The following is a 26,853-nucleotide window of genomic DNA, read 5'->3' as shown; positions in this document are numbered from 1 at the left end:
TCTAATATCTTGAAACACGTTTCTGCACCTACTTTTGATTAATTACTCAACTTTAGACCAAATACCTACAACAAGTATGTATTTTTTTAGGTATTGGTTTGTGATGGTTTTTAAACCAAAACATGCAGATCCAATGTTAGTAAAGTATTGACATTTTCACAAATGTAATGCAAAGGTTGATTTTATGGTTCAAATCTTTTTATTGGAGTTTTACTGGAGTGAATAGGTACCCTTGCCTAAATCCAACAGGCTGGTGTGGGGGAGGAACTAGGTTGAAGGATGGGGGTGTAGTGGTGGAGGGGGAGTTAAGGTTTGGGGAGGGAGAAGGCACTCTGGGCTGGAGGGGGGTAGGAGGTGGGAAAAGGGGGGGACTCAAAGCTTAAACGTTTCTGAGAAGTACAAGTCCACAGATGAAAGCTGGAGTTAACCACCCCCTATAAACAATAGAGTGCGGCCCCAAGTGAAGATTCTGTGAGTCGAAGGAAGGGCACGGAAATAACTGTAGCAAGAGAGTTCTCTAAATTCCTGCTCCAGGAAATGTATACAGGGTGCCCTAATTTCATCAAATTGCGGAAAGGTGTTCTCTATGGATGCTGTTCGTTTTTACAACCCCACCGGATCCCTCAGTTTATGTAGCTCGTCGCAGTGGGTCGGTATTTAATCTGTGGCCCTATTCCCTAGGATCGCCTGCTTTGCTGCTCAAAGGGCTAGTGTCATCTCTTTCCCTTTACAGGACCGTATAGGATATGACAGTACATTTGGTAAACCGAATAAAATGAAGCTGGGTAGCGTGAAAGTTCTGTGTTGCAGATTTCATCAATATCATGTGGTATTTCTTCCCAGTATCGATGCAGCTTGGGACTGCGCCAGAGAAGGTGGGCGAAGGTGCCAGTCCCCTGCAGGATCGCCAGCGTTTGGTGGCTCCTGGTTTCCTTGCTGCTTTTCTAGTGGATGTGTAATACCAGTAATGAGTTATCATGAGTAAGCTTTCCATTCCCGCTGTGCAGCATGTGGAGGAGCACGTTCTATGGAGAATGTCAGCCCATTTTTTGAATGCGAGTGTGTGTTCTAGCTCCTCTTCCCACCTGTTTTGTGCTGGGGATTTGGTCGGCATGAAAGTCCATGGGTCGCACTCTACTCCACCCACCAGCGGGTATACCCAAAGAGCATCACGGTAAATGCAGTTCTTCAAAGCGTGTGCGCCTTTCGTAGATCTGGAAGTGTAAAAGCAAAGTTGCAGCACCAACTCTGGACACTGGTGTTTCAGGATTATTTTCCCTCATCAGCAGAGTATAGGTAGTTTTCGGGGGTTTGCTGTGCAGGCTGCCAAATATTATCAGGTCTGGTACCACTCACGGCGCGTAGGTGCGTTGTCCGAGCTCGTCAGCCCAATGGCTCGAGGGAACCATTTTTAAATGAAAGTATATGGGTCGCACACTACTCCTCCCACCAGCGGGTATACCCCAAGAGCATCATGGTGAGTGCAGTTTTTCAAAGCGTGTGCGCCTTTCGTAAATCTAGAAGTGTAAAAGCAAAGTTGAAGCACCAACTCTGGACACCGGTGTTTCAGGATTATTTTCCTTCATCTGCAGAGTATACCGTGATGCTCTTGGGTTATACCCGCTGGTGGGTGGAGTAGTGTGCGACCCATGGACTTTCATTTATAAATGGTTCCCTCGAGCCATTGGGCTGAGGAGCTCGGACAACGCACCTACGCGCCGTGAGTGGTACCAGACCTGATAATATTTGGCAGCCTGCACAGCAAACCCCCGAAAACTACCTATACTCTGCTGATGAAGGAAAATAATCCTGAAACACCGGTGTCCAGAGTTGGTGCTGCAACTTTGCTTTCAACACTTCCAGATCTACGAAAGGCGCACACGCTTAGAAGAACTGCATTTACCGTGATGCTCTTGGGTTATACCCGCTGGTGGGTGGAGTAGTGTGCGACCCATGGACTTTGATTTGGTCGGCTTGTCAGACTTATTCAGAAAGGTGTATACGTCTAATAGCAGTCGATTGTCATTCACGTGTGGTTATCCATTTCTCGAAGGATGTCAATATTTGGCTGGCATGCGGATGGATGTGGGGCAGGTGACCTAGTCTTGGACAGCTGTATTTCTCCATTGCTCCTGGGTTAAAAGGCTGTAGTAGTCTTGCAATTGGGCAAAAGTAAGAAGGCCAGTATGGTCACACAGGTCTCCTATTCTCTTGCAGTTGGCACCTTGCCATGCCGGATAATCCTTCCATGTTCGGGCTGGTGGTAAGTCAGGGTTTATTTATTTATTGCCGATGAGAGGTGTAAGCGGAGACAGGTGAGGAGAGCCTGTTCTTGATTTGTACCTTTTTCCACTCCTCCACCATCGCTCTTACTACTAGAGAGATGTACACTCCCTGTGGACTGTGGTTTTTGGGGAGCCATGGTATTTACCTTGGTTCATGATCATCCGGATGTCATCCGTGGTGGCGAAGAGCGTGGTCTCTACTGTGGTTGGATCAGAATTCAGATTAAGTGGCGTCAAGGAGGTGGTTGTCAGTGAAGCGGCTGGATAGATGATTGTTTATCATCTTTTCCAGCTTCTTTGCCCGGTGGGGTAGCAGGGAGATAGGCCAGTAGTTTGCTAGCGTCTTTGAGTTTGTTGAGGATTTCTTAAGGAGGAGCAGTACTGTGGCATGTTTCCAGGCATTCAGGTAGGTGTCAGTGATAATTGAGATGTTCAGGATCAGGGTGAGGGCTGCACTGATGGGCCCAATACGTTGATGAAGAAGTGGTGAGAGCTTGGGTCCAGGGGAGCTCTGGAGTTTATGGACGGCATGGTCATTGCTCATGGTCACATCGGAGGGCAGATTTGTAGATGCTCTTGTCGGTATTTTTCTGACTTTGTCTCCATCTGTGTTCAAGTTGCTTACAGTGACTTTGGTGAGCCTGAGTTCTTTTAGGTATTTGATTGCTTGTGGTCTGGTCCTCAGGACCTTGTTGCCTTTGAGAGGAGCCACAGTATCTACGCAGGTGGTGATCCAGGCGTTGAAGTCGGAAATGGATTTGGGGATGTTGTTGTTTTGCTGAGCCCGGTGGTGTAGGAGTACAGAAGACCAGGATGCTTCCGAGACCATTTTCCAGTCCATCGTGAAGATTTGGTGATTGTGTTTCTGCAGTGGTGTGGGATGGGTATGCTGAAGCTTGAAGAGGGTGTGGTTGGGCCAGGTTATTGGTGCAGACTTGTCTACTGTGTAGTTGGTGATGGTGGGGTCCAGTAGATGTTCGGCGATGTGTGTGGGGGACCCTCCACTTGTTGGGTGAGTCTGAGGTTGGACAGATCGTTAAGAAGGTTGGTTGGTGTCGGTGAGACCCTAGAGGATGTATTTGAGGTTACAGGTGAAGAAGAAGGCACTGGAATTGAGAATCAGAGGGTGACGGGAGTCCGGGATGCTGCTACCAAAGTTAACACATGGTCCAGGAGGGCAGTAGACAAGGTGATGAGGCTTTTGAAGGCCAAGTGTTCCATGTTGCTGGTGGTGGTATCTGAGGTGATGAAGCATTGGGTGGATTCTTTGAAGATGATTGCGATTTGCCTCCTAGTCAGTTTGTCGTGTCCTGCTTTCGATCTTGTATCCTGGGTAAGTGGATTGCCTTGGCGATAACATGAGGCCAAGGAGGGAGCCAACCAGGTTTCAGTAAGGAAAAGCAGCTTGGGTGAATGGTGGTGTAGCAGATCCAAATTTCCATGGTGTTTTTAGTGGGGGAGAAAGAGTTGAGGAATGCGCTGGATAGAGAGGGTTGTTGTCTAGTAGGGCGTGTGATGTGCGTGGGGGCAATGAGGTGGAGGGAGAGTGCCAGTGAAATGACAGATGGTACAAGAGAGCTCACTTTCAGTGTTGGGCAGCGCGGCATGGCAGCAGTGCTGGGAGTCGCGACAGGGGGTCATGGCGCAGAGCGTTGTGGTGGGGTAGTGATGGGGTGGGTGGCTGTAGGACAGGGGTCCTGGTGTTGGCACAGGTAGAGTGCGAATAGATGCAAATGAGCTTTCCTTTGGCGTTCATTTGGCACATCTGCTACACGTTTGCATTGTACCCTCCATTAAGTCAAGACCGTCTGGTAGGGAAACCAGTGATGTCACTGCCTGTGCAGATACATGATTGGTTCTTGAGCTGTCTCTTCCTGTTCATATGAATTATGGGAACTCCAGTGATGTCACTTCCAGTGCAAATGGATGATGGGGAAATGGGGTTTAAGGAGTGCTGATTGGCAGAGTTTTCACGCAGGAATGTAATGGATAAGGCTTCTATGAAGTACCATTGAGCAGTGTCATGGATGGTTCTGAAGGCTAGTGCATGCAGTTTGAATAGGCCCCCTGCGTTTGACCGATATCCTGCCTACATAGTATTAAATGGTGGTGGAGTGCATCAACGGACATTAGTCTGGGTTTGTGTGTCATGGTTAATGACTAGTAGGGATAATGAGTTCAGTAGTAGCTCACTCATGAAGTTGTTGCTGTTTTCTCAGACTTGAAGTATTAATTACAGCTTTGTGTAGGATGGGAGGTGAGAGCAGGTTTCGTGTGTTTAATACTTGAAACCAGGCAGTGGTGGCTGTGGTCGAGGTGAAAGGATTCAGTTTCAGTACTTCTGATGATGACGCGTTGGTCTTTGTGAGAGAACATTTTATAGGGCTAGAGGTAAATTATTGATCCTGAATTCAAATTAATCCTTCAGAGAGACACTAGTATTGTTCCTGTTCCTGAAATAAGTGGTTGTTGACCGTAGTGGAGTTTAGATTATATTTGTTTCATGAGGGGCTATTCCTGAGGAAGGGGTTGTAGCATGGAATGAATCCTGGTGAATTTACTGATCCTTAGATTGCCTTTTTCTGTTTGAGATTAAATATATTAACAAGGCGAGGACTGTCAAGGTCTTTATGCTCGTTATGGGATTGCATTTGCAAATTGAGTTATACAGTGATGAAAATGAGGGAAATGACCATGCAGTGGCTTTGGCTATGTCTTGGGGATATGAGTAAGACGATTCTGGAACAGAAAGTGCTTACTGCACAAATGATCTTATCCACGAGTTGATATATGTGTACACCGCTACAATACATTTTACCTACTTGGAAACTATGTGGCGTAACTACATAGAGCTTAAGTCGCATAATCGCTCCCCATGATCACTTGTGTGATATTGCTATAGACCCCGTCACTTTTGACCCTTAGGCCAAAGTATCAGCGTTTACTAAAGTCTTTTAGAACATAACCATATAACCTCTCTATTATTGACAGGCTCGGTTAACAGGAGAAAACGGGTTGAACTTTCCATCCTCTGTCCACACTGCTCACCAATGAAGATGGCACTCGACCTAGCAGTCACTGGAATGCAAGCTCTCCGATTGCAGGGCAAACCCCGAAGCAGCTACCGAATTAAGGCCAGCGCATCATATGTGGATGAGACGCTCTTTGGCAACCCATCTAAGGCCACTCGGGTGGAGGTAGCTGATTTTGAACCTCCCTGGGTTGGGAAAACCAATGCTCAAAGACCCCTTCTGTGGAGCCCAACATCGGTTGGAACAGGCAAAGAAACAGGAACCCCAAAAAGCAGCAGTCCAGCCAGCACCCCAAGGAAGAAATACAGGTACAGGTAATGAATGTCCCTCTTCTTTTCACCTCAGCTTATATCTTCATCTTCCACTGCGTGTGTATTCTAGTCTCCCAAGAGGTGCTGTATTCTAGTCTCTCAAGGTCCCTTTTAGCCCTTTGTCATTTCCCACTGACTGACTGGTCCGACCTGAAAACCTATACCTTTTCTGTGAACTTATCTCCTTGCTATGAAGTTCTGAATCCCTGCTCCTTTACGTGTAGTGTTTACTCCTGCAATTTCTTACTTTTTCTCCGTACACCTTATTACCACTGGGACTCTTTGCTCCTTGCCATGAACATCCTATCCTCTCTGAGAGGCCCTCCTACTTCTCCTGAGATCATATCCTTTTTGTGAAGTCTTGCTCGCCCAGTGTAGCTATTATTCTGTTTGTGCTGCATCCCTCCCACCACTCTGCTTATTCTGTTTGTGATACTTTTCTCCCCTCAGCTCACTTCTTCCCTCTGCCAGACAAGCTCTGTCCTAATAGGGTTTGCACTCTGTAAGGTCTTGCCTTTTCCCAAATACCTTTTTATCCCCCTGTAGGTCTGGCTCCTTGATGAACACAAGCTTCTCCCCTCTATAATAAAATGGTCCTTCCCGTACCGTTGTTATGCTTCTATGATGTCTTATTCCTTCCCACATTGATCTCATACTATCTGGAAGACTTTGCTTCTTTCCACATGATTCCTTTCCTTTTTCTGCAAGGACTCACTCTTAAAACACATATTTCCTTCTTGTCTGTTATAATGCACTACTTCCCAAACCGTCACAGGGAAGAGAAGAACTAGTTGAGAAGAACTAGTTGAGAAGGAGTGAAACATCTTCTTTTCATGTAGCTCGATCCACTTTTGTAAAGACTTTCCTTTTCCACATAGTGTTTACCCTCTCTGTGAAATCTAACTTCTTCCCATACAGATTTGACCTTCCTTGCTCAGTTAACATATTCTTTTATCTTAACCTTACACTTCGATAATACATTTTCTCTTCTCCATTTGCATTCTCTACCCCTCTTGTTTGGCTTTCTCCTTGCCATTGAAATAACCAAAAGGCATTGGCCAAGCCTATAGGTCTCGCCTATGCAATAGATATTTACTTGCCCAATGTGTTTTAGCCATGTTGTACATCAGCGTAGCTGCTGTGGAGTGGTGTTGAGTGGGGTAGAAGGGCGTAGAGTAGAGTAGAGTGGTGTGGAGTAGTGTGTCATAGAATAGAGTAGAAATAAATGGGGAGGCGCAGAGTGGGGTAAAGTGCCTTGAAGGGGTTATATTATGGTGTAGCGGGTTGTGGAGGGGTGTAGAGTGGAGGGACTTAAAGTGGAGTAAAGTGTCAGAGAGGAGGGGTGTTAGATGGGAATGGATTATCGTAGAGTGGCATAGCCTATAGTGGAGTAAAGTGTTGTGGAATTGAGTAGCACCGAGTGTTGTAGAGTCGTGGAGCGGCCTAGAGTTAAGTGGCCTAGAGTTACATGGCCTAGAGTGGAGTGGAGGGGCGTAGCGTGGACTGTCCTTGAGTGGAGTAAAGTGTCATGGAGTGGAGTTTGTCATGGAGGAGCTCAGAGTGGAGTGGTGTACAGTGGAATGGAGTTGCATAGACTTCCCTAGAATGGCATAGAGTGGAGAGGAGAAAATTGCAAAAAACACAGTTGATGGACAGAATGTAGAACAATGTCATACATTCACCCCAGTACAATGATCTGGGCCTAAATCCATCGTTTTTTTACACTCCACACCACCCTGGGTTAGACACTGGCTATATGCAAATCAGCTCTGACCCTGTGCCTCATGGGAACAGTCCAGTCCGAACTACCAAGCCATGTCTTTCCCAGACCGGAATCAAGCATCCAAGGACCGGTTTCTGGCTATCAGCCTTCATTCAGCCTGGATAGCTTGACTCCAGTGGTGTGGAGAGCCTGGGACTCACGTCTGAGCATACCCAGCCCACTCAGGGTGAAAATTGCAAAAAACACAGTTGATGGACAGAATGTAGAACAATGCCATACATTCACCCCAGTGCAATGATCTGGGCCTAAATCCATCGTTTTTTTGTACTCCACACCACCCTGGGTTAGACACTGGCTATATGCAAATCAGCTCTGACCCTGTGCCTCATGGGAACAGTCCAGTCCGAACTACCAAGCCATGTCTTTCCCAGACCGGAATCAAGCATCCAAGGACCGGTTTCTGGCTATCAGCCTTCATTCAGCCTGGATAGCTTGACTCCAGGGGTGTGGAGAGCCTGGGACTCACGTCTGAGCATACCCAGCCCACTCGGGGTGAAAATTGCAAAAAACACAGTTGATGGACAGAATGTAGAACAATGTCATACATTCACCCCCAGTACAATGATCTGGGCCTAAATCCATCGTTTTTCTGCACTCCACACCACCCTGGGTTAGACACTGGCTATATGCAAATCAGCTCTGACCCTGTGCCTCATGGGAACAGTCCAGTCCGAACTACCAAGCCATGTCTTTCCCAGACCGGAATCAAGCATCCAAGGACCGGTTTCTGGCTATCAGCCTTCATTCAGCCTGGATAGCTTGACTCCAGTGGTGTGGAGAGCCTGGGACTCAGGTCTGAGCATACCCAGCCCACTCGGGGTGAAAATTGCAAAAAACACAGTTGATGGACAGAATGTAGAACAATGTCATACATTCACCCCAGTGTGAAAAAGTCAGCCCATAACACACCTGATGCCCAGGCTGCTGGCGCAGGACGCCTCTTAGTTCCCATCTTGAACGATTTACCAAATAAAGAGACGGGCGCTGGAAGCAGGAATACAAGAATAGAGTTTTATTTCTCATGAGGAGAGCCTGTCATTTCGGACACTCGCTTAGTGTCTTCAGGAGGTGCTCTAACAAGTTTCTCTGAGGCTTCGTCTTTTATACACAGGCTTATGGCACACAGACATTCTTCATTACAATCAAGACGTTGTGAAGTATGAAGATATTCCAACACGTGGCTACAGTAGGGGCCCTGATCCTCCATACAATAGGAGGGGGCTGTCACGCAGCTGAGTGTTTCGCCAATTCCTTTGGAATGTGTGCGCCTGATCGAATCTCAAGGGATGGGGAGGTCATGATCAATAGTAGCTCCTTTGAAAAAGGTCGAGTGCATGCAGTAGTGGGCAATAAACTGTACCCTCAGGCCAAGGGATGACCAGCGGTTCGTACAGACAATCGGGCTCAGAGGAAGGGGTCATCAAAGGAGGGGTATTCATGGAAGAAAGGGAGGTGTTGGTCAGGCGCGGGGTGTGATTCCCAGAGACAGTCATGTGGAAGGGGAGGTCATGACTTGTGCATGTGAGAGCGGGGGCGGTTAGGGTGCATGGGGGATGTTTGCAGGGTCAGGGAAGGGGCTGATGGTCGATCGAAAACAGAGAGACCATGGTACCTAAAATAGCTGTCGTGTGCATGGGTCTTATGCTGGCGGGATAACACAGTCAGTGTTTCGTAATTATTTGTTCTGCTTACAACAAGGGGTACAGTGAACACAAATGAACGCCGCTTATGTACACATACATTGCTAATTTCAACAGTCGCCGCTTTTTACATGAGCAAGTTCAATTCTATATAGTCGATACGGTAGGCAGAATGCAATACATGTTAATTTACATTTGTTGGGTTCTTCATACAAGTCTAGAGATCGGCATAACACTTAGTCGGAGTCAATCAAGAAAAGAGGTTCCGAAACATTGTAGAATCAAGTTCAGACTTTCTCTCCGGGGACATCAACATACAGTAAGAGTACTCTGATACCTTCGGGTCTTATCAGTGCTATAAGAAACTTTTGGAAAACTAGACACGTGGGTGACCGATGAAACATTTGAGAAAGCAATAAAAAATGGCTGAGGGAGGAGTTCAAGTTGATACAAGCAATTTGGTCAAGGGGGTGAGTAGAAAGTTCAGGAAGGGGGTGTTTTCGTCACAATGTCTTTTTAACGGAGTTCGTCTTCTTTTGTTGGCGCTGTTGAGCACCGGCGGTGGAGCTATAGGTCCAGCTCGGATTCATCCTTACACGTTGCAGGGTGCGATCAGTCCTCTGCTGTTAGATCACAGTCCTGTTTCTTAACTCATTTTCTTAGGGGTGCCTCATGCTGGGCACCTGTGTGTCTTTCTTTTTCTGTGGCAAACCCTCATGCCATAGTCAAGAGTTATGCGAAAAGGGTGATGTTGTTGAATAATCAAGGGAAGAGAGGGCGGAGTGGGATCAGATCTTTGAGCACATCAAGGGACCAAAAATGAGCAAAGGATAACGAGCAGGCAGGCCCATCGATCGGGCTAAAAAAGGACAGGGACTTCAGGCACGAGTGGGGCAGCAAATCGAGGGCTTCAAGGCAGCCCTTTATTCCTTAATCTGCCGAGTTTGAGAGTGGTGCCTCGTCCCGCGTCTCGTTGCTCGGTGGCTCCACCTTTGGTCGTGGTCACACGTGCTTCATGATCTGTAGCCAGGCTGTGCGTCACGTCCAGCTCCTCTCCTCCGGTGATCGTATCTTTGAATAGGTACAAAACAAGTTTTAGAAAAACTGGCAGGAGAAGACATTTATACATCTCAATTCCGTCCCCAATCCTATGTAGGTGGGAGATAAGTTCATCGGTCACAGTCAGAAGTCATCACTTATGGAGTATGTAGGTGGGCATTACCATTGAATTCATAGACCTGTTTGGCGTTCATTCGTGACGTATGTGGAGAGGAATTGGACCTTTATACACAGTGTAAAAACTCAAAATCGAGTCCTTATGTAGAGACTCGCCCTTCCCTTTAACCCAAGTATCGACAATCTTACATTTCCCTTCGGGGTCGGCTAACTCTTGTAAGCAGGGGCCTTATCGTCATGAAGAAGGGGGAGGGGGCAGATGTAAAACATGCTTTTCTTGGGGAGCGAACGTTTAATCAAGGTCACCAATTACGCTTCGAGGGTAGCTGACATGAAGCTGGGGTTAATCGGGGGAAACGGGGACACTTTGGACAGGGAGCTGGGGTCGATCGGGAGAAGTGGGGTACTCTGGACATCCGCACTTAAGTGCAGAGGAGCGAAGTAATCTGTGCATTGGGAATTGCATTTTTAGCAAACCGAAAAACAGAAGGCCATTGACGTTATAGTCCCCCCATAAAAGGCCAGATTAGGGGACATCCGTCGTCTTACCTGTCCTTTCCTTCATTACCAACTCGGGTTCAATCGTTTTGCAGAAAAGGAGAGGTAGTAATATGGCAAGTTACAATCGTTTTAGTTCCTGTCAATTTTGCTGAACACCTTTGTGTTCGAGGAGACCCAATTAGGTTTTGTACCGGGGGGGGCACAACGTTACCATACAAAGAAGGAGGGAACAGGGGGGACTTGAGAGAGAGGGAGAGAGAGAGACCGCACTCTAAATGGTCCATTCGGTACACGTATGACATGGAGAGAGAAAGAGAGAGAGAGAGAGAGAGAGAGAGAGACGTGTACAATAATGGGTCATTCAGTGCGCGCACAACACAGAACAACAGGGGTTAAGCAATACGGAGACACAGGCAGAGGGAGGACGTAGATCCACACATTATGTACATACATACTCAGGTGAGGGAGACAGTACAGGTATTATATACAAAAACATCCAAGACAAGACATATAACCGTTATTGGCCATAATGATCTCTTCCTGTATGCTGCGTGTCCTTAGCATCCTAAGCTCTTTTTATCCTTTTCTTTCCTTTTATTGTCGGCTGCCTTTACTGGTCTTTGTTGGTTTACACACTTACGCCTTTGGCAACCGGTCAAGAACCAACCTGGTCGGGCTAAATGCGTTTCCAGGCGGAGGCAACAGTGGGTGTCAGTTGGGAGAACAATAGGGCAGCTCTGAGTTTCCGGTCCATGAGGGCGTGGAAAGGATGCAGTAATTTCTATACACTGACAACATTCCTAGTCCTTCGAACGGAGGGTACTAGAGTAAACCTCACCTCAGAATATTCTTTTAAACCTTTCCCTATTTAGTTAAGTGTAGAATGCTTAATCATGAGTGCACATTATTTTTGGTTGTATTATTCGGGGTGCGTAGGCACCATAATCGAACCCCTTTTTCCCGTTTCTTCGTCCGTTAGATCACCATTTTCTTTTTCGTATTTTAATCGATGTTCCAATGTGACCTGCAGAAAGAGGGAAAAAAAAGAAGGGGGGCGGGGGCAGCATTTAAAAACATATCAGCGCGCATAAACCCGAAAAGGCTTTTACTTACTACATACTCGGTCTATCTCCACGGAACGCAGTTCTTGCCAACTCGGCATTTAAGCCCAGATGGACCCTTTAGTGTGGGAGAGATGATTATCGGAAGCTGGTGGGTAGCATAGGTCACCCAAGTGTGGTATTATGGACCGTATGTAGGGAGGCCAGGTGGCACTCCTTCGGGGCGACTTAGGGGCATTTCAGCACAGTTTTCCTGATACAGGTAGCATATAAAGTATAGACTGAATTCCAGGGTCTTTTAGCGGTTGCTTTAGGCTGTACAAAAATGTGCAAAGTACATACAACAAAATCCTGGATCATTCATATCTGCAATATTTCTGCGTATTATACTTTTTAACCCTTAATTTACTCGAGCTGAGCCATTTCACCTGTAATTCAGTTATCGGAAACAGTGGTCATTTATTCGAAACGTACCAATTTACACGTGACAACTACGTACGTTTTTTCCCAAAAATCTTTAATAAGAATGTCGGTGCATAAATACGGGCCTACAACCCTGTGGGCCGGCCAGAACTGTACATGTGGGGATACTTATTAGTGGAAACCCTAATGGAGTCGGTGATCGTTGATTTCAAAATGAAAGTGCGACAAGTGCAATAAAATCATATCGAAATTTCAGTGTGAGCGAGTATCATAAGTGTTGAAATTCGAACTTTCGATAATCATGATGCGCCAAACTTAACAACAATTCATTGTCCGAACACCTAATCAGTACCCATCCCATATCAATTCATTGTTTTTTTTTTTTTTTTTTAAACTGTATGCATTGCATATTTCATGACACCAAAGTTGAGCAATCTGGGTACAACAAGGAGTTGAAAGTTTCATTTGTACCGGCGCCATTTTGGGGTGCAGCCAGGCAGATCCAGGCATAGTCAAAATTTCCACCAGCTCGTGGCTGGCCCAGAACCTCTTTCGGCAGTCCAAAAAGTTCCGTTAAAGGGCAATAGAAAGGGATCGGCAGTATGAACCATCAGTCAAAAAAGGGGGGAGGGAGGCAACAATGTTCCCTACCGGGTCATACTGGGTTTTTCACCGGAACTGTTCCGAACTGTAGTCTGCAGGATTTTAGTCATTCAAATCGAGGCTGGCGTCCGCATGGGAGTGCCAACGTCCTGCGGCTACATTTCCATTGTTCCGTGGGCAATCATGGCAGTCATTCCCCATCGGGGGTATCTGCGGGAGTCGGGGACTCCCGCGGCTCCTCTAGAATCTTCAAGGTCGAGGAGAACTTTTATGATGGTGGGATCAACAAGCGACCGGGCCATTCCTTCATGCTGGGCCCGCTCTTTCAAGGTCGACCGCCATTTTGAGATTTCGGCAGCTACCGGCAATTGCGGGGTCAAATGAGCAGACGGGCTCCAACCTGCCGGGTCGAGGTGTCGCAGCATCGCCACAGTGGATGAACCCTTTGCCGGGTGCGTGGAGCGTCGCTGCACCGTAAGAGTGGACAAACCCTTTGCCGGGTGCGAGGAGCGTTGAGGGTGCAGCTGGGGAGCCTCCACCTGGGGAGATGGGAGAGGCTCATTCGCGCCGCCTCTCCCTCTCGGTGCACCCCATGGCGCCTCGCTGGACATTTGTTATGGCCGGACCAGGCGATGAAGACGAGGGGGGGGGTCGGAGGCATGTGCAAGACATCCCCCCCCCCCCCAGTGTTGTCGCAGCCATTATTGAAGAAGTGGCGCCTAGTACGTTTCGGGCCGGGCCTCCGGTTGATGGCGGCCGGACGCTCTTCGCCCTGGCCCCAGGAACGGGTCCCTTGGTTCATCCGGGGGGGACAGGCCTTGGCGTGTGGCGCCGCCTTCGGGTTATTCGCGTAGTGGTCCTTCCACCCCACCGCCCCTGACGGGTTTTTGTAGACTTTAAAACGCCCAAAAACTACCAGAAAGTAGCCCAAAGTAGCCCAACATTGCTACTTTGGGGAAGGAAGGACTGGAACGGCGTCAAGCAGACGGTGAAATGCATTGTGGGTTTTTCGTTTGCCGTTGCAGCCGTTTGTCATGTAAATAGTTGCTTAAATGTTCTTTTTGTTTGTTAAAAATAAAATGTTTTCACCTGTTACTTCGCTATAGTGTTGTATATTTTCTATTATTCGCCTAAGGTTCGTCGTTAATTGGGCGGGGTGGGTGGTGAAACCAAGCTGTCTCGAAGTCATAGCGTTAAGTTCGGCTTTCCTCACCAGTTTCATATTTCCTGAGGGGTTGTTCCCTATGTTTCCATTTCAGCGAGGTTGAAAAGAGATCTCATCAGCGGCCTACTGATTTCACTCCATTCCTTTTCTTTTCCCTAACGATTTTTATATATATTTTTTTTTTATTTGCTAGCACGATACAGCAGTTAATCCGTATTTTTATATTTGTCCTTTTGTATTAGGGGTACCCTCCTGGTCGAGCCAGATGACCTACCTCCAATAAATGGTCCGGGTGGAACTGGTTTATCAATCAGTGGGGAGTAGATAGGCATGACAGATTACAACGGGGGACAAAGGTCCGCATTACCTACCCTTCCTTACTTGCAAAGACTAGACAGAACATTTCTATTCCATGTCATTTGCAAACAGAGAATGCCTCAAAAGAACTATTCCTTGAACAATAAATGTCCAGACAATCAATCAATCAGTGGGGAGAAAAAAAAACAGGCATGACGGATTACAACGGGGACAAAAGTCTGCATTACCTATCCTTCACTATCTGCAAAGGGAGGCAGAATATTCCTATTCTTCCCCGTTTGTAGACAGGGAATATCTCCAAGAGCAATAATCGATAAAAATCGATAACAAACAATCAAATGCAGAGAAAAGATAGGCATGACGGATTACAACGGGGACAAAAGTCTGCATTACCTACCCTTCACTACCTGCAAAGGGAGGCAGAATATTCCTATTCTTCCCCGTTTGCAGACAGCGAATGTCTCAAAGAGCAACAGAGCAACCAATCAATCAGTGGGGAGAAAAATAGGCATGACGGATTACAACGGGGGACAAAAGTCCGCATTACCTATCCTTCACTATTTACAAAGAGAGAGGAACGTTCCTATTCGTCGCTGTTTGCAAACAGAGAATGTCTCCAAGAGAACCAATACTTCAAGTAGCAACCGAGGCTAAATGAACCAATCAATGAACAATACCAGTATTTTAAATACTGTTTCCAAAACAATCAATCAATCAATCAGATGGGTAAACCATCCTACCAATCAGACGTAAAGACGTCCTACTTAACCTTACCTGGACCGGATCATGTGGGCAATTCTTCGCCTTCCTTCCTCCAGCGCCTCTTTTCTCCATGTTTTTATCGCAGCATTCCTGTGGGTTTCCAGTCAGGACAGTAGGTCACTTGAGAGAGGTCCGTTCAGAATCGGTGAAGTTCATTTAATCGGCAGCCGGACGAGGGCCCTCTCAAGGCAGGTATACTCCAATCGTTTAGATGTTCACCCCATCGTCTGGACCTCTCTTACCGGACCTTATGTCGCTGATGGACCCCGCGTTAGGGCGCCAATTGTGAAAAAGTCAGCCGATAACACACCTGATGCCCAGGCTGCTGGCGCAGGACGCCTCTTAGTTCCCATCTTGAACGATTTACCAAATAAAGAGACGGGCGCTGGAAGCAGGAATACAAGAATAGAGTTTTATTTCTCATGAGGAGAGCCTGTCATTTCGGACACTCGCATAGTGTCTTCAGGAGGTGCTCTAACAAGTTTCTCTGAGGCTTCGTCTTCTATACACAGGCTTATGGCACACAGACATTCTTCATTACAATCAAGACGTTGTGAAGTATGAAGATATTCCAACACGTGGCTACAGTAGGGGCCCTGATCCTCCATACAATAGGAGGGGGCTGTCACGCAGCTGAGTGTTTCGCCAATTCCTTTGGAATGTGTGCGCCTGATCGAATCTCAAGGGATGGGGAGGTCATGATCAATAGTAGCTCCTTTGAAAAGGTTCGAGTGCATGCAGTAGTGGGCAATAAACTGTACCCTCAGGCCAAGGGATGACCAGCGGTTCGTACAGACAATCGGGCTCAGAGGAAGGGGTCATCAAAGGAGGGGTATTCATGGAAGAAAGGGAGGTGTTGGTCAGGCGCGGGGTGTGATTCCCAGAGACAGTCATGTGGAAGGGGAGGTCATGACTTGTGCATGTGAGAGCGGGGGCGGTTAGGGTGCATGGGGGATGTTTGCAGGGTCAGGGAAGGGGCTGATGGTCGATCGAAAACAGAGAGACCAAGGTACCTAAAATAGCTGTCGTGTACATGTGTGCATGGGTCTTATGCTGGCGGGATAACACAGTCAGTGTTTCGTAATTATTTGTTCTGCTTACAACAAGGGGTACAGTGAACACAAATGAACGCCGCTTATGTACACATACATTGCTAATTTCAACACCAGTGCAATGATCTGGGCCTAAATCCATCGTTTTTTTGCACTCCACACCACCCTGGGTTAGACACTGGCTATATGCAAATCAGCTCTGACCCTGTGCCTCATGGGAACAGTCCAGTCCGAACTACCAAGCCATGACTTTCCCAGACCGGAATCAAGCATCCAAGGACCGGTTTCTGGCTATCAGCCTTCATTCAGCCTGGATAGCTTGACTCCAGGGGTGTGGAGAGCCTGGGACTCACGTCTGAGCATACCCAGCCCACTCGGGGTGAAAATTGCAAAAAACACAGTTGATGGACAGAATGTAGAACAATGTCATACATTCACCCCCAGTACAATGATCTGGGCCTAAATCCATCGTTTTTCTGCACTCCACAGCACCCTGGGTTAGACACTGGCTATATGCAAATCAGCTCTGACCCTGTGCCTCATGGGAACAGTCCAGTCCGAACTACCAAGCCATGACTTTCCCAGACCGGAATCAAGCATCCAAGGACCGGTTTCTGGCTTTCAGCCTCCATTCAGCCTGGATAGCTTGACTCCAGTGGTGTGGAGAGCCTGGGACTCACGTCTGAGCATAGAGTGGAGAGGAGTACAGTGGCGTAGAGTGGAGTGTGCATGGTGTGGCAGTGCACAGCCATTTCAATTGGAAATGTTATTTGTAAATGGCAATTACATTTGTACAGATATACAGGATTTCCAATAAAACTGTACAGCACACAAATGGTAGTGTGGCAATGGAATCACCTAGTGTATTGTTTTGTTGCGATCGTATTAAAATATTTGTTTCCATCCCACTCCAGATTTATTAAAAATGTGCTTCATTTGTTGTTTCTTAATTCTGATATGTTTTTAAGTATGTGAACAGTTCATTTACAAACATTCAAATGTTGTTGTGTGCTAGAAAAAAGCCTTCCCTTTCACAACCCAAGATTGTCAGATGAGTCCTCTCACATTGAAGTTAGGGATAGAAAAGTAAACACCAAGCTCCCTCGAAAGACCAAGTCTGGCATTTGAGCTCTGTTTTTGCATGCACAACAAATGCTCCAAGAAAAGAACAACATTTAAAGGCCTGTTTGCTGAAAGCGAAAAGGAAGTGAAAGAATACAGTAAGCAGGCTATGCCCCACAGGCATAAACAAAAACATGCTGGACATCCTAAACCAAATATAGCCACAAAATAGAAAGCAAACAAGTGTGAGTTACAAACCACAAAGCCAATGGTAAGCAGTGGGTAGAATCTATTCTTAGGTCAGCTTACAGAATGTCCCCAAGATATCTTTAACAACCAAACAGCTGTGGTGTCTGGTAGGCTACGTCCTAAAAAGTTATAGAAGGAAACACTTGAGCCAGTATCTATGACCCAGTAGGAAGTCCTCTGAATAAAACGAAATGCTATTATATTTAATCATTTTTTGCAACTAGGAGAGAGCAGTCATACGCAAATTAGTTGTTTAAACCTTAAAAGCAATGCACGGAATGCTACTTAGTGGAATTCCCAGTGGTTAAGAAGCAGTAGTCCCATCGTTTCCATCTATCATGCTGGCTTTCTCCTACCTGTGAAGTGCCAACTGGTTACTAAAAGGAATTTCTCCTTTCTGTCCCACTAGCTGACCATGAGACCCCTGTCTTACTTGGACACTATGCTGCACTATGTCCACCCTTTCACTTGTCTTCCTTCCATCCTTCCTTCCATCTTATTTGTTGTTCACCATCGGCCCTCCTTTTCCTTTCTATTGACCCTTCCCATGCAAGACCTCCTTCCTTAAACGGCTTCTATCCTCTGGTAAACCTGCCCTCCTGCAGATACATTTGTCTTCCGCCTCTGCTAGACTTTCCCTTGCTACAACCGACAAGACCTCCAAATACTTGATTGATTATTTTCCCACTGTGCCTCCTCCTCCCTTCACATCTGGCTCATTAAAACTCCACATTGAACACCTTTCTTCACATCTAGGTTTCACTGCACCCCACCCGACATTTCTCCTAACTTCTTTATATTTGGCATCCACCCTCCGTTTACAGACTACAAATTTGTCTTCCATACTCCCTGCTTGCAACTTCGTCCTCATTTTTCATAATTTTGCTTTTGCCACCATCTAAGTGCTCCCTGCTAAGCTGATTGTGTGCCCAGTAGTTCCACTGGCTCAAATCCTAGAGGGTAGACTCGACCTTCCTTCGCTCTTTGGTTTTAGAAATTGTATCACACTTAATGAGAAATGACACATGGTAGCAAAGGCTAGATCAGACAAATACTAGATTGTAAAAAAATGTCATTGTTCTCTCCAGATCTTTCCTGCCTTTCAGTAAATCAATTATAATTCGCACCTGTAATAATCGCAGATTTCAAGTAGTTTAAGAAAGTTTATTTGACAGCACAGCATATGGTCCTGACATGGCAACAGCAGCAATGTAACTGACAGGCAATGTGGAATGATACATTAGCAGAGCTCTGTTTAGAAAATAGAACCCATACAGAAACATAACATGTCACATGCTCTTAAAGAAATAACCCTTTACATGTGAATAATAAAATTAAACTGCAATATAGAATGTAACAGCACCCTTTTGTGCTAGACATCTCTGCTGCACATCTGAATTATAGTCTGCCTCACAACCTTCAATTAAAACCTCTGCCCTTCATTTGTTGTGTGTGGGAGTTCTGTAGAGCGTTATGTGCAACCTTTTAGCCAATTGAGCAATATGTGCCCAATACATTTTATTCAAGAACTGTCATGGGAAGAAAGATTCCAACCAGATGTGGTGCTCGGTCCCTTCTCGGTTTTCTTTCGTCACTGCCCTTATGTAAACATATCTAAATTAACATCCAATTTGAGCATCTTTATTTTCGGGAGTTTCTAGAAGTGATGTTGGTTGAGTTCAGCCCTCAAAGCCAGGGTGTAAAAGTGGGGAGCAGGCTTCTGCAAATACCCCGGTTCCTTTCTCCAATATACTGTGTACCATGCAGAGGATTTTAAACTTGACTGGTGTGGCCGGCTGCCTCCCTCCCTCCTTCGTGTGTAATCTCCAACCTCTTGTGCGAAGCCACCCTTGTTTTCATTTGGATTCGTTTATCTCCTTTACTAGGCTTACTAGGTTTTTGTCTTCATCCATCTTCTGCGGGACTCCCTTCTTTTAATTCTGGATTCCAGCATCTTTCATTGGAAGACTAACATTTTTTATTTCATGCTTCCACCCATCCTTGAGACCTCTGTGCCTTACAAGCCGCTCTATGCAATCGCCATTGTTCAAGTGTAATCGTATAACTTCTTGAGTGTCTACTATAGTGCCTTCCCCAGCCCGGGAGCATGTAACAGACCACTGCCATACATGGCGCTTTAGTTTGTATGTCCTTATTCTTCAGCATTATTTATTTATTTATTTATTTATTATTATTTATTGTATTTCTTAAGCGCACTGTCACCTGGCAGGCATCCTGGCGCTAGCACTTTCAGAGACAAGCAATTATAGGGCCACACTGCAGACAACTAACTAAATCTTCTGAAACAGCCATGTTTTTAGCCTCTTTCTAAAAGGGAGAAGATCACTTACTTGTCTAAGTTCCAGAGGCAAGGCATTCCAGAGCTTTGCAGCTGAATCTGGGTACCTTTACTAACTTTGCCCCTGACGAGCGCAAAGTTCTCATGGGGACATACCATGCAAATTTCTTTTGAAAGGATACAGGCCCCAACCCATTCAGGGCTTCAAACATTAGGCAGAGAGAGAGATTTGAACTGGACTCTGTCTCAGTGGAAGCCATTGCAATTCCGCTAAAGCCAAGGAGGAGGAGGACCTTCTAGGCCAGCCAAGCACTAATTTGGCTACCGTTGACTGGATTCTCTGCAGCCTATCAAATAGGAGACTCAAGCAGCAAGGCATTGCAGTAGTCTAATCTACTGAGAATAGTACTGCGTGCTATTAATGTGCGAGCCAAAGGGGGAAGCAGAGGGAAATCTTCCTCAATGATCTAATAATGGCCAGACAGCAGCCCACTGTTTTCGTCACCTGCACTTCCAGGGTTAATTTACTGTCAAAAGTCACACCCAGGTTACAAACAGTCTTTACAGGCTGAATGGGGGTCGGGGTGTCCATGGGCCAGACGTTACTGGGCAGCCTGGAGGGAAGCCTTTCAGTAGTACAGTAAAGCACCTCCTTTTTGTCAGCATTAAATTGCAGCGAATATTCCCTAAGCCACAACGCCGTGTCACGCAAACAACTATGAAACACTCCCAATAAAGTTGACTGATCTCCCTCCAGAGAGATAATCAGCTGTGTGTCATCATCATAATTTATGATGTTGATATTATGCTATTTGATGACCGTCATTAGTGGTTTCATGTAGATATTAAATAAAATGGGACTGATGGCCGAGCCCTGCGGTACACCATGCGTAATTTTGGTAAATGCAGATTGAAAAGGGGAAAGAGACACTGCTTGCTGTCTGTCCAGTAAAAAGGACTGGAACCATTTCATAGCACACCCTGTTACCCCCACCTCTCTCAACCTTCTCAACAAGATTCCGTGGTTGACCGTGTCGAAGGCGGCTGACAGGTCAAGCAGAATAAGTACTGCTGGCTGACCTCTGTCTGACTGCCTTCTAAGTTCGTCCATCACTGTTACCAATGCCGTCTCGGTGCCATGGGACGGCCGAAAACCAAATTGGACCTCCTCCAGTAGGTTGTCTTGTTCTAGAAATTTAGAGAGGGTGCTGCTAACTACCCATTCCACAATTTTAGCGGTAAAGGGCAAGAGAGAGATGGGCCTATTATTTTTAGGGCAGTTCGGATCCAGGGAAGGCTTTTTTAGCAAGGGTGTCACCACCGCTCGCTTCCATTGAGATGGAACCACTCCAACAGTGAGCGACTGGTTACAAATCTGGTGGAGTGTAGGAAATAGCTCGGCCTTAAACTCTTTCCAGATTTTATAGGGCAGCGGGTCTAAGGGAGATCCAGAGGGAATCCTACCCGCTAGTCCATAAAAGTCCTGTGCTTCAAGGGGCCGAAATTCAGATAAATAGTGAGCCGGGCCACCCTCTAAAGTGGCCCCTGCCGCCTCTTCAGCAGTTCCCAAAGTGCCCACCCTCAAAACATCACCTTGAGGAGAGGCCCCAGCCAAATCATCAATGATATGTTTGATTTTATCTTGGAAGAACCTAGCCAGGTTCTCACATAGTTCTTGGGAAGGGGGTGTCACATTTTTGGCGCATTCAGGGTTAGTCAAACTGTTCAAGATGTTAAAAATGCTTCTGGAGCTATTGGGAGCATTAAGGGTGTCGGAGAGGAAAAATGTTCCGCGTTGGCCTTATTAATTGCCTTTTTATAGTCCCACCCCCCCCCCCCCCATCTTAATTTTCCGGGTGCGTTTGTCCTCCTCTTTGTAGCCATATCTCCATCTCCTCTCAGCATGTTTACAGTCAATTTTCAGATTTTTCAAACTTTTATTAAACGACGGGGCCGAGGGTCTGCCCCTCGTACGATGTTTCTTTAAAGGGTCTAGAGAGTCTAGGGCCAACGTAATTTTAGAGCAGAGCGCAGAATAATTCTCCTCAACTTGAAGATCAGTGGAAAAGCAGTCTTCAACCGAGAACAATGGGTCCAGATCCCTTTTACGTAAAAGAGCCTTCCAATCTCTGCTCAGATATTCACACTGAGGGTCAGCTACCCGAGGCTCTTGCATAGCACAGTTCACATAAAATTTAACCAGGAAGTGGTCTGTCCAGACCAAATGTAAAACTTCCCCAATGAACAGATGATTAACCTCTGAAAAAATTAAGTCCAAGATATGCCCGCCATTAGGAGTGACCTTAGACACTTGCTGAAAGAGACCAAGGCCTTCACAGGACTGAAGGATGTTAGCACAGCCCCCATCCAGAGGGCCATTTAGCCACAAGTTAAAATCCCCTAAAATCACCAGTCTACAGTGGGTAGCGGCCATATTAGTAAAGGTCTCCAGCAACAATTGCTGCTGCTGTATACTAAAGGCCCCTGGGGGTCTATAACATATGATCCCCGTTAGAGCCTGGCCTGAAACCTCCTTAATGACAAAGCCTAGAAGTTCAAATCCCGGAACCATATCAATGTCTATAATAGACACTTTTAAGGTGTCCTTATAAATCAGCCCAACCCCCATACCCCTTCCCCTAGCTCTTGGTTTGTGAAAAATCTTGTAGCCGAATGGGGGCCGCCAAGCCAAGATCACCCTCACAATCTGGGCAGGTCCAGGTCTCTGTCATGAACAACACTTCGAGTTCATGGGCTTCCAGCAACAATTGAATTTCCACCTTATGCTTCGGTTATGAATTAACATTTAGGAGCCCACAGGAGAGGAGGTCCTTGGCCAGAAAGTCAGACAGAGGCAGGGCTGACTCCTCAAAACAGAAAGCCCCCTTACCTTTGCCCATTACATCCATGCGGCAAAGTTCAGAGCTAGAGTAACAGAGCAGCCGGTGCCGCTGTCCATGCCCACCTCCCTGAAGCCAGGAGCAGCATGGCTGGCACTAGGCGCGTCCTTGGCGCGGATGGGTGCAGACGGGCTTGCCTTTGGCGTGCCCGCTGCGCGCGTCCCCTGCGCGCTCACGTCCGCATCGATTTTAAATCGGGACCTGCCCCCAACAACTAGACCGCTAACTCCAATATGGCGGGACCGCTCGCACGGACCGCCCTCCAATCAAGGAGAGCGGGATTCGTAGAATGAGGAGAAAGCTCGTGATTACCCCCCAGCAGCCAAAAAGTGAGTCTTAAGTTTTTAAAATAGTATTAGAATAATAAAAGCGGGTTACCACTGCCGAGCAACACTCAACCGCACCTACATGCACGTCTCTCTAAAAGAAAGCACATCGAACACAACCCTTAACTAACACTCTGCGACACAAACTTTATTAACCACACCCACCTAATTACTTAACACTTGTAAGGAGTCTGCCAAGGGCCACTAGAGGCTTCACATACACAAACACATTACCTTAATTTGCTCTTTGAAGATCCATTTCTAGGTCTCCCTTTACTCCTACTTTTTTTGGTGTTTTTATTAAAGGTGCTTTTCTTATTGTTTTACAGGGTGAAGAGTCGTTCTCCCTCGTTCTGCGATGAGACCCTATTTGGCCCCAAGTTGGAGGATCCTGGTTGGGAAGCTCCATGGGCAAAAAAAGAGGACACGCTCAAGCTCCGCCCTCTTTTGTGGACTCCTCCTTCAGCACCCCGCGTCCAATCAAGCCGCACAACTCGTGCCAAACCAAGCCCCCTGAAGGCCATCCACCCAGAAACTTCACAGCCCCCACCTGAGGATTTTGTGACTGAGTACAAAGGAAAAACAGACTTTTGGAAGCGCCCGGAGAGCGATGATGACTCTGCAAGCTGGAGTGACGGCGGGATACAGTCCTGCTCTTCTGCGACTGCTGCTGGGAGACAGTGGCATAGAGCACCGCGATCCTCCCCAGATGCAGCACCCAGCTTTCGTAACTCAAGAGGGGTCACAAGGCCTAGGTCTGCAAGCTTCTCTGGACTAGACTCTAACAGGAAAGCTATTGCTGCAGCTGTCGCGAGCCACAGACCACCTTGGAAGTGAAAGCTCTGAACTTCATTACCAGAAGGAGATTCTAGCGGCGAAGTGTGTTAAGAGATGCACCCATTGAGTCAAAATTAGAGCTACCTTCTCAATCTAGTTGGCCTAATATTTGTCCTGGGAAGCACAAGACTAGATGATCATTTAATAAATGCTACTGCTGCTACAGCCAGGCGCTTGGTGTTCTGGAGTGATTGAGACTGGGCAGTACTTCGCCTTTTGATACGCTAGTGTCCCTTTTGAGACCTTTTGTGGATTTGTGAAAGAGAAAGCAGCTTGTGATGTCATATTGTGTGTTTAATCTTGGATCCTTTTTCTGCAGTTCTTTTCTGTGTTCAGTCACTGTGTATGTGCCTTTATTTAGATGCAATGGAAAGAACTAAGATGGTCACGAAGGGTAGAAGTTGCTTGAAAAACAATTTTCAAGAAAACCTCCTTGCCTCCCATTTGAAAGGTGCATTTGTTTTTCAAAACCTTTCTGCCTGTATAGTCCCCTATTGAACTCTTATTGTTGTTGGCAGTACTTTGCCACCTTTATTGCAAAGGTGATACGGCATTTGTTTACATGTATTTATTATATTTGCTGTTTGAAGATTGATAAACCCAGGCAATATGTCCATTACTTTGACGTTACTGATAGCTTTTATGTTGTGTTTGCACTATAAGTAGTTACTTTGTGGACTAGAGCGATCGGTAATGTCCTCTAAAAATTGGCGTTCCTATGATTTTTGCCTCCCCAGTTTTTTTGTAAGTAAATTTACTCCCCTCAGATAGTTATTGTGCCTGTGATTGACTGGGCTATGTGCAAGTAGAGCCCTGACCCGGAGACAACAAAACAACTCCTAATTACATCAGTAATATGGATGTGTAAGTGCCACTGACAGTCGAAGCTAATGAAAACAGAGATCTTAGTACTCTACAGTGTTTCCAGCTTGGAAGGGGCGAGCCCTGCAGTTTTAGCGACAGCGCGTTACCCCAGTCCAGTTGCTACTCCATATTTCTGGATTTGTCTTTAATGAAGGACTCCTTACCTCAAAAATTTCCAAATTAGTTCGCTACAGTCAGAAAAAACATAAAGAGAATAGTTTTTTTTATCATGAAATACTCCTGACTATTGACGGCGCCCTGAAAGAAGGGTGAGAACCCCACTGCCATTGGCAGCGGTGCTGGGCAGAGGCCCAACACAGATGACGCCCAGTGCTGACCTGAGCGCGGCTCAGAGAGAGCTCTCTGACCTGTGAGTCTTTGAGAAAGGAAACCAATTCTATTGCAGGACAGGAGGCTCAGATTATGCTTTCTCATTTCTTTATTAGAAATGCTCAGCAGCCAATTAGAAACAGTATGTAGAAATAAAAACTACAATACCCATGAACACTTGGGTATCACCTGACATACCATAGAGTCACCAGTATAAAAGGACACACAGAGAATACCACATCCTCTTTCTTTGCCACTCCGCAGCCAGTTAAGTGCATTTTTCATTGTTACTGCTTTGTTCGCTTGTTGTGCATTTTGAGCTTCTTTGCTGGCATTTCTGCTCACGCTTTGTATGCGCTTTGCCGCTGTGTTCGCTGTCCTGTGCGTTATTTGCTGCTTTTGCTGCTTGTTCGCCGTCTAGCGTAATTACAGCTCGTCGCTCTAATTTAGTTTAATTCCGCGTTGCGGGGAGCGTGTGCACACCTCCCCGGTCTGGGCGCTTTGCGCCCGCGCCTCTTCTCAGTGTGTGGAGCGGGAGACTGGGGCTAGGGGGCTCGCGCTCGGTGCACGAGTGCTCCTCTTGGTATTGTGACGGGCGGCCGTTTCCGCGCATGCGCGGCGGCCATTTTGTTTGTTTTTCTCCGTAGTTACACGGAGTTTGCCACGAAGGAAAGCGTCTTTGACGTCTTATTGCCCACTGCCCGTCCTTTTTTGGCCCCAATTACGCCCATTTGCATACATATAGCATTGGGCTGTATAATAATCATAGGCACTGCCTAGAGTGGCTCACTTTTACGCAAGCCCTCCCTCCACTGTTAATTTCGTTGCTACAGGTTCTGCCTGTCCTCTGTTGGCTTGCTTTGGGGTTCAGTCACTCCCCCTGCATTGTGCCTTTGGCATATTTGATTTTCTCTCCTCTGTGAGCATTTGGTGTTTACACTTGGTGTAATAACGGGCGACTACTATGAAGAGGATTAGTATTATGATGACGGGGACGCCTCTGGCTCCATGGAACAAGATTTAGTTGAGGCTTTGGACCAGGGAGTCCAACATTCTGTTAATAAAGCGCTTGTTCGCGCAATTGCCTCTTTGAAGCGACATCTTTCGAATTATGCACAGCAGCAGGGCTGGCTTCCATCTTCTTCTGGCCGTTCCTCCTCCTCTAAGTCTCCAAGTAATCCCCATGCTTCTGATTTTCAAAAGTTAGCTAAAGCTTTTGCTAGTGAACGTTCTACTGGTAAATCTTCCGAAGGGGCCTCTGCGTCGCAGTTTCAGCAGACCGACACTGATGAGACTCATTCCACTTCCTCTTCAGACCACGATGAGCCTCCTCCATCAAAGAGAAAACGTAAGGAACATTTCGTGGTTGCGCCTTCGCCTTCTCACGTTCGAACCTTTGGACATTGTTCATCCAAATTCTTAATCTTGGCTTCCATCCCATGCTGTCGCCGAATATGTCCAAGCTCATATTCGGCAGCCTTTTGAGAAGGATGTCAGGGCACGCCTCCGTTCGGAGTGTCCCCGCCCTGACTTGTCTGATAACTTAGCTGACACTCCTGAAGTTGATGCTACAATGTTAACTTATTGCAAAAAATATGCGAAAGATCCCAAAAAAGACATTGGCAGGGCTTGGCGTTCCTGCCCAGATAAGTTGCTGGATCTTTTAGGTCCCCTTACAAAGATTTTGCACCTAGGCTTTCGTGCCAAGGAATCTTCCTCTGCTGTGGATCCTGATGATTTAATTGAGTGGTCGCAAAGGGCGATTTGTCAATTGGGAAATGCCAATTGTGCTATGTCCTGCGAGCGTCGTCGCTCCATTTTGCTGAAACTGGATCCCAAGCTGGCAGAATTGTCCTCTTCAGAATCTGGTCCAT

General features: G+C 46.6%; 1 protein-coding gene across 2 annotated transcripts in view; it reads left to right on the top strand.

Annotated features, from left to right (window-relative positions):
• RITA1 (RBPJ interacting and tubulin associated 1) overlaps positions 1-23,950 on the top strand; it is a 44,336-nt gene extending 20,386 nt beyond the window's left edge. The window contains exons 2-3 of one of the 2 annotated variants that reach the window (XM_078667160.1): positions 5,277-5,625; positions 23,278-23,950. In XM_078667160.1, the coding sequence (XP_078523286.1) occupies positions 5,336-5,625; positions 23,278-23,785 (798 nt within the window). In that variant the 5' untranslated portion in view covers positions 5,277-5,335 and the 3' untranslated portion in view covers positions 23,786-23,950. Of the gene's footprint in view, positions 1-5,276; positions 5,632-23,277 lie in introns of both variants that reach the window. The other variant, XM_078667159.1, reaches the window with a different exon arrangement.
• The last annotated feature ends 2,903 nt before the right edge of the window (positions 23,951-26,853 follow it).

The sequence above is a fragment of the Lissotriton helveticus genome, chromosome 11 (assembly GCF_964261635.1).
Source record: "Lissotriton helveticus chromosome 11, aLisHel1.1, whole genome shotgun sequence".
Lineage (NCBI taxonomy): Eukaryota > Metazoa > Chordata > Amphibia > Caudata > Salamandridae > Lissotriton > Lissotriton helveticus.
This window is presented reverse-complemented; position numbering and strand designations above follow the sequence as displayed.